This window comes from Nematolebias whitei, chromosome 8 (genome assembly GCF_014905685.2).
Source record: "Nematolebias whitei isolate Nwh7 chromosome 8, NemWhi1, whole genome shotgun sequence".
In the NCBI taxonomy this organism is placed as follows: domain Eukaryota; kingdom Metazoa; phylum Chordata; class Actinopteri; order Cyprinodontiformes; family Rivulidae; genus Nematolebias; species Nematolebias whitei.
Genome location: NC_056505.1, coordinates 2,078,664 through 2,086,675, shown reverse-complemented (window position 1 = coordinate 2,086,675; position 8,012 = coordinate 2,078,664). Strand labels below are relative to the sequence as shown.

The 8,012-nt window shown below is 45.2% G+C and overlaps 1 protein-coding gene across 1 annotated transcript in view; it reads right to left on the bottom strand.

Annotated features, from left to right (window-relative positions):
• LOC119413738 (dynamin-1) overlaps positions 1-8,012 on the bottom strand; it is a 29,532-nt gene that overhangs the window by 13,280 nt on the left and 8,240 nt on the right. Inside the window, exons 2-11 of the mRNA XM_037680793.1 lie at positions 7,494-7,567; positions 7,260-7,409; positions 6,981-7,184; positions 6,783-6,881; positions 6,273-6,433; positions 5,798-5,940; positions 5,573-5,708; positions 5,423-5,490; positions 5,207-5,345; positions 200-286 (exon numbers count right to left, since the gene is read on the bottom strand). Coding sequence (XP_037536721.1) covers positions 200-286; positions 5,207-5,345; positions 5,423-5,490; positions 5,573-5,708; positions 5,798-5,940; positions 6,273-6,433; positions 6,783-6,881; positions 6,981-7,184; positions 7,260-7,409; positions 7,494-7,567 — 1,261 coding nt within the window. The remainder of the gene's footprint in view (positions 1-199; positions 287-5,206; positions 5,346-5,422; positions 5,491-5,572; positions 5,709-5,797; positions 5,941-6,272; positions 6,434-6,782; positions 6,882-6,980; positions 7,185-7,259; positions 7,410-7,493; positions 7,568-8,012) is intronic.

Below are 8,012 nucleotides of genomic sequence, written 5' to 3'. Positions count from 1 at the left end.
GTAAATGACAGAGCATCATGTGACTGACAAAGCATCATGTAACTGACAGAGCATCATGTGACAGATAGAGCATCGTGTGACATATAGCGCATTAAGCAACAGACAGAGCACCATGTGACAGACAGTGCATCATGTGACAGACAGAGCATCACGTGACAGACAGAGTATCATGTGACAGACAGAGCATCAAGTGACACACCTGGCCTTTAGTACGACTCTCTCGGTCTCTTATGTGCTGAGTGACGATTCTCTCCATTTCCTCTCGGAGCATTGGATACTGAGCCAACTACAGACAGGAAACAGGAAGTAGAAAACAGGAATAAGGCCACAGGAAACAGGAAACTTTAAACAACAGAGAGGGGAAAAAAGCAGCACAAGGAGAAATAAAAAGAAATAAAATTTTGACCAAAAAAACAGCACACAAGATGCAAGGAAACAGGAAGCAGGAAACAAGAATTCCGTTGTAAAAACAGGAAACAGAAGTAAACATGGTAAGCAGGAAACGCACAAAAAATCAGAAACAGATAAATATGAGAAAGGAAGAAGTAAATAAAAAGCAAGAATAAGCCAGAAAATATGGTGCAGAAAAACAAAAAGCAGGAAACAGGACGTCGAAAATAAAACAAGGAAACAGGAGGTAGAACACAAAAACGAAGCAGGAAACAGGAAAAACAAAAAAGGGAAACAGAGAAAAGTAATAGGAAAAACAAAGAAGAAGATAAAAGAAAACAGAAAGCAAGAAGCAAGAAAACAGGAAGGGACCAAAAGTATCAGCATGTGGGAAGCAGGAAAAGGGAAACAAAAAGAAAAGAAATAGGAAGGAAACGGAAGGCAGGAAATAAAGAGAGGTTAAAATGTTAGGAAATAATCTCACAGGTGAGACCAAAACTTTGTGTAAAAAGTATAAAATGTTCATCAGACAGTCATGTGATGCTTGAGGCACAACCTATGTGGGGATGGTGTACTTCCTGTCCTGTAGTACTGAGTAGTAACAGTAGGAGTACTATGTAGTATCAGTGGTAGTACTGTGTTGCAAAGGTGGGACCAAGTCATTGTTTTGCAAGTCTCAAGTCTTTATCCTCAAGTTTTGAGTCAAGACAGGCAAATGTCAAGTCCCAAGTTCTGAAACTTGACATTTCAAGTTTTTTCAAGTCTTTTTTTTAACTATGTTGCAATTATATGTTAAATGTAAATTATAAACTGTGTTCTTTTTGTAAGTCTGTATTCATCTCAAATCGTGATGAAACATGCAAATGAACGTACAAAGGGTTAAAAAGAGTCATTCTATAATTGCACCTTTAAATCGTTCAGTTAAACTTAGCTGCAAGAACAATCTTCCTTTAAACCATCATGTTCTAGAAGAAGCATTCAGTGAAAAATGCAAAAGCAGAACTCCATGTCCAGACAAAACGTACTGACACTTCCACAGTACATTACTGTGTGTATCACTTCCTGGTCTGCTGCCTTCATACATCTCCTCCTACATGTCTCTGTGTGAGTGCAGCTACAGCGTGCGCTCTCAGGACATTATTACTTGCTGTGTTCCCTCAGTGAGGACTGAACTAAACAAAAGGACCTTCTCCTACTCCGCTCCTGTTTCCTGGAATATCTTGTAAAAAGATCTCAAGCTCTCGACCTTGACCCACATTGTTCCTAGATGTCCCAAGAGCCAGCTTTGGTAAGCCAGGGTCAGAGCGCCAAGGACCCCTGCCTTCGGCCACTGCCCATAGCATCATGCACCTGACTTTTATGGCCCTTCCTGCAGGTGGCAGGTCCACAGGAAGTCAAACCCATGCTGCTCCTTCGGGCTGACCCCGACCGGGCCCCATGGGCAGAGACCTGGTCACCAGGCGCTCGCCGACAAGCCCTTCCCCCAGGCCTGGCACCAGGGTGGGGCCCCTGTAACCCACGTCCGGGCAAGGGACACTGAGTTCCTTGTTTTGTTTTGTCCATAAAAATCTTCTGAATCGCTCTTTGTCTGGCCTGTCACCTAGGACCAATCTGCCTTGGGAGACCCTACCAGGGGTTCCGTCCTGGCCGTGGAACACTGGACCAACTCTTTACCCTCACTAGGGTCCCTGAGGGGTCATGGGAGTTTGCCCATCCAGTCTACATGTGTTTTGTGGACTTGGAGAAGGCATTCGACTGTGTTCCTTGGGGTACACTGTGGGGGGTGCTCCGTGAGTATGGGATTGGAGGCCCGTTGTTACGGGCTGTTCAGTCCCTGTACAAGCGGTGCGAGAGTTTGGTTCACATTGCCGGTAGTAAGTCTGACCCCTTCAGGGTGGGAGTTGGACTCCACCAGGGCTGCCCGTTGTCACCAATTCTGTTCATAACTTTTATGGACAGAATTTCTCAGTGCAGCCAGGGGGTGGAGGGAGTCCAGTCCAGTGGCTTCAGGCTTCATCTCTGCTCTTTGCAGATGATGTGGTCCTGTTGGAGTCATCGTGTCGTGATCTTCAGCTCTCACTGGAGCGGTTCACAGCCGAGTGTGAAGCAGCTGGGATGAGAATCGGCACCTCCAGATCTGAGTCCATGGTCCTCAACCGGAAAAGGGTGGATTGTTCTCTTCAGGTCGAGGGTGAGGTTCTGCCTCAAGTGGAAGAGTTCAAGTATCTCAGGGTTTTGTTCACACGTGAGGGAAGAATGGAGCATGAGATTGACAGATGGATTGGTGCAGCGTCTGCAATATTGAGGACCCTGTACCGGTCCATTGTGGTGAAGAGAGAGCTGAGCTGTAAGACAAAGCTCTCTGTTTACTGGTCGGTCTACATTCCTCCCCTCACCTCTGGTCATGAACTCTGGGTAGAGACTGAAAGAATGAGATTGTGGATACAGGAGGTTGAAATGAGTTTCCTCTACAGGGTAGCTGGAGAGACAGGGTGAGAAGTTCAGTTATCAGGAGAGACTCAGAGTAGAACCACTGCTCCTCCACATCCAGAGGAACCAGTTGAGGTGGTTCGGGCATCTGGTAAGGATGCCCCCACTGGGCACCTTCCTAGAGAGGTGCTTCGGGCATGTCCAACTGGGAGGAGAGCCTGGGGAAGACCCAGGACACGCTGGAGAGACTATGTCTCTCAGTTCACCTGGGAACTCCTTGGAGTGCTCTCAGAAGAGCTAGAAGAGGCTGTGGAGAGAGATGTCTGGGCCTCCCTGCTCAAGATGCTGCCCTCGAGACCCGACTTCAGAATAAGCACAAGATAATGGATGTATGGATGGACCTTACAATCTACATGTTTTTTTTCTTCGCTACTTTTCCTTTTGACTGTCCTTTTGGATGCTATTTTGTTTCGATTTGTAAAAATAAATAAAAGTAAATTTGTATGTCTCTTTTGTGACTGTTGTTTTCATTGTTGTCATCACTCTTTGTTAAATCAGGTCTCTCTTGTAAATGAGTCCCAGAGGCTCAGTGGGACTAACCTGTAGAAATAAAGGTTGATTGAATGAAAAATGACAAAGAACCATCAGAGTAAATTTATTTCCTCTCCTCTCATCTGGTCACTCAGTGAACAGATGTCAGTTTGTGTCCATGTGTGAGTGACAGAGACACAAAACAAATACATGACCTGAACAATGAACAGGAATGTGCACTTTAAGTTATTTCACTTAGTCAGCATTTGCAAAAGACCAAAAGTCTCAGTCATTTGTGCACGAGGCCATAGAACGAGCTGAAAACTTGCTCCACTGGAGCGCTACCTGCAGGCACTGCCAGAACTCTGGTGGCCTCATGAAACAGTGAAGGACAGTCTGCATGGTCATTGTCCAGAACAAGTTCTGTCCATCAGCAATGTCCAGGTAGAGACTCAGCTGTAGTGCTGGACTGTTTTGTGTCAGTGGGTCACATGACATGAAAGTGTATCCGGTTAAAGTAGCAGGGGTCACCAGAAATCGTGACAAAGTACTCGGTTCCACCGAATAAACTTCCTTAGAAGTGGAGCATTTACTGCTCGGGTTGAGTGCACAGCGATGCGAGCTGAAACTCCGCTAAATGGAGGGACCCCTTGGCACATGGTCCCATCCATCCGCTGCTTAAGTGAGTCTCATCTCTGACCGAAAGTTCCAGCAAGACTTAGAAGAGACTAAGACTCGTGAAGACTTTGACTGAGTTCCAGGACTGAACTCCAGGACTGCACTCCAGGACTGCACTCCAGGACTGAACTCAGTTCCAGGACCGAACGGAGTTCCAGGACCGAACTGAATAGTTACACGAAGTGTTCCTTTTAAAGGGGTATACACTTCCTGTTACGTGGTACTTCCTGATTGGTTGAAACAACCAGCAGGGGGTGGTTCTAGTGATGTCAAGAGGGTCACTAGAAGTCAAGAGACAGCAGGAATGTTTATGAACGGTTAGTACAGACAGAGAAATATTATGACGAAGTGAGACAAACTCAGGTGCCAGTTGAAGTTATTTACTGTCTGCTAGTTTTAAAAACAAGACACTTCGTTCTAATAACCCATCTCTGTTTGTCTCTGACTTTCGACCGACATCACTAAATGCACACTTACTTCGTAAATAGGCATTTAACTGTATGATCAAAAATCTGCTGAGGTTTAAAAATCATTAATACTGTTTCACAGTTGATTTAAATGAGTGGTTCACTTCAACATTTAGAAATGGTATGAACTAAACACACTTTTGATTATCAAGATATTGTAAAATAGTAATGATAAAAAAGAAGAGTGTTCTTTCAATTGATTAATTCAGGATACAATTAAATAGTCTCTTGATGAGATAATTTGTATTTCTGGATTCAAATCAATGAAATAACAGTTCCTGTCCCCTGAAGGTCCTCAGAGACAGGTTGAGGTCGGAGGCCTAGTTCACTACAGTAGTAACAGTCGTATTACAGAGTCGAAACAGTGGTAGTATGATGTAACAGTGGTAGTACTGAGTAGTAACAGTGGTAGTATAGTGTTGTAACAGTGATAGTACTGAGTAATAACCGTAGTAGTAGGGTGTTGTAACAGTGGTAGTACTGAGTAGTAACAGTGGTAGTATGGTGTTGTAACAGCAGTAATACTGAGTAGAAAGAGTGATAGTACTAAGTAGTAAGAGTGATAGTACTGAGTAGTAAGAGTGATAGTACTGAGTAGTAACAATGATAGTACTGAGTAGCACCAGTGGTAGTAATGAGTAGTAATAGTGGTAGTACTGAGTAGTAACAGTGATAGCACTGAGTAGTAACAGTGGTAGTACTTGCAATACCTTCTGTGTACACTGCCTCACAGTGTTGACAAGCTCGTTGATCACCAGGTCCACACACTTCTGACACGGCTCTTTGAGCTGAGCAATCTGACGCTTTACGATGGTCTCGAACGCCATGTCAGGTGTGAACAGACCCGTCCTGAACATAGAACACAGGGAGACCACACCAGTAAAAACACGGTAATCTGTAAAAACCCATGCAGACGTGAAACCCACCTGATTCCGTGGATGTTCTTGATGGCATAGCTGATTTCCTTACGTAGCGTCTTCTCATCGCTCTCCAGCTGCACGTGAAACACGTTAATGACATGTGTTGAACTCCCGTAGGACATCCTGCAACCTGTTACCACGGCAACAATCCTTTACCTTGACCAGTTCGAAGGGAAATCGCTCATGGAAGACACGATTGATTTTCGCCCCTCCTGAAAGCTCGTATGTGTCCACCTGGTCTCCAGAACCTTCGATCCGTTTCTCAAAGTCCACAGCGAACTGTTGTACCATCCTGAAACACACACAGCACCATCAATCACTGGATGCTCAACATAGTACTGCGGTGTTCTGAGTACTACTTTGATGTGCATTGGTACTGACTGCAGCAGGGCCTTGGTCTTGCGGCTCGGGTCATCTGGTCTAAAGTTCTTATACTCCTCTACCTCCTTCTCGATGGACAGAAGTTGGCTCTGGAGTTTACTGCGTAACCCTGGCAACGTGTCCCGGATGTGGTTGGTTAGTTGCTAGGGGTAACGGAGAGATGCTGTGTTACTGCAGCAGCTGGATGAATCTGGACCAGCAGAGTGGATTTCACCACTGTCTTATAAACTTTGGCCTTTGCTGACACCTTTTAGTCACAAATTACTCCTGAAACTTTTCTCATCCACTCCATCCTGCCTGGACTCTCTTCTTCACCTCTTTACCACATTCCCCATTTTCCTGGACAGTGGACCTCAAGTCCTTGAAGTCCTGCACCTTTGTGACCTCTGCTCCTTGTAGACTCACTGTTCCACAACTGTTCCAACTCTGAGCTGAAAACATGGATGCTAAATGAGGACAGATCTGACAGGTTTACCTGGTTGAGGACTTTCTGCAGGTAGGCGGTGCCCATACGGTCCGCCAGGTGACGATACGCAGGATGAGACAGGAAGAACTTCCTCTCAGCCTGCAGAGCTGCCGTGATGTCTTTCTTCCCATCAATGTCTTTCTGACTGCGATTCACCACCCCGATGTAACCTGAGGTCAGAAAATGTCTCTTAAAGTTTCCGAGTGGACACCTGGACTCAGCTGTCTCTGACTGGAAACATGGACTTTGTTGTGTCTCCAAGTGAGCCCTTGGATTCTGTTGTGTCAGATTGTACATCTGGATGGACGCTGAGTCTGAGTTGACACCTGGACCTTATTCTGTCTTTATGTGGACATCTGGACTCTGCATGTCTCCTAGTAAACTCATGGACTCTGTTCTGGTTCTAATTGGACACCTCAGTCTCTGAGAAAAATGACACACCAGTTTGCAGTAACTTTCTGTTTTAATCAATAAAGAACTGGTAACCAATCAGAAGTCGGATTTGTTGTGATGTCATACCTCTGCGTAGCGGCAGAAGTTTGTTCTCCAGAATATCTCTGGCATCGGTTCCTTCGTCCATCAAGTCCAGTTTGGTGATGACGCCGATAGTCCTCAGACCTGCAGCACACACAAGCTTTACCCTCTAACTTGAGGTGGACTTTTAAGTGACCCAGGCAGATCTCAGAGTCAAGTTTGCAGGTGGACGTAGACTCAGACCTTGTGGATCTACCTCCTTGGCGATCTTCAAAGCATCTGAGTTGGCAAGGTCAGAGTTGGCTGGAGAAACCGCCAACAGGAGACAGTTGTCCTTGGTGACAAACTGCATGAGCATTTCTCTGATCTGGTGCTCGATGTCTGCCGGCTGGTCGCCCACTGGAACCTTTGTCATCCCCGGAAGGTCCACCAGAGTCAGGTTCAGCACTGCACACACATAACATAGTCAGCACAGGCACAGTGTTTCTGTCAGGTATCTTTAGAGCATGTCTGGTGAGTTACCATTGGGAGAGTACACTCTCAGGTTGATGGGAACAGGACTGATTCCTTTGTTGTGTCCTGTCACTCGATCCGTTTCAGCCTCGATCTCCTGACGAACTTCATCAAAATCAGTGAACTTCTTCCCTTTGCAGTGCAGGAACTCTGCATACTCTGATCAGTACAAAACACATCGGATCAATGACATCACATAAGATCAATACACCTCAAAGTTAAACAGTGTCTCCTCAGTCTCACCTGTTGGACAGTTGATGAGCTGAAGCACCAAGGGGCGCCGAGTGACGATTCCTGAACCACGAGGAAGGAAGTCCCTGTTAGGAGGAAGAGCTTATTAATGCCACACCTACTTTTATAAACAAATAAATTAGGTTAACCTGTTAACTTGATAACTCAGGCTTGTGATGATCTGATACAGAAGTGACGCAGCATAAAAATTCACACTTCCTCAGACATGTGATGTTTACAAACCGGATTCCAAAAAAGTTGGGCCACTAAACAAATTGAGAATAAAAACTGAATGCAATGATGTGGAGGTGCCAACATCTAATATTTTATTCAGAATAGAACACAAATCACAGATTAAAAGTTTAAACTGAGAGAATGTATCATTTTAAGGGAAAAATCTCGTTTCCAAATTTCATGGCGTCAACAAATCCCAAAAAAGTTGGGACAAGTCCATTTTTACCACTGTGTGGCATCCCCCCTTCTTCTTACAACACTCAACAGACGTCTGGGGACAGAGGAGACCAGTTTCTC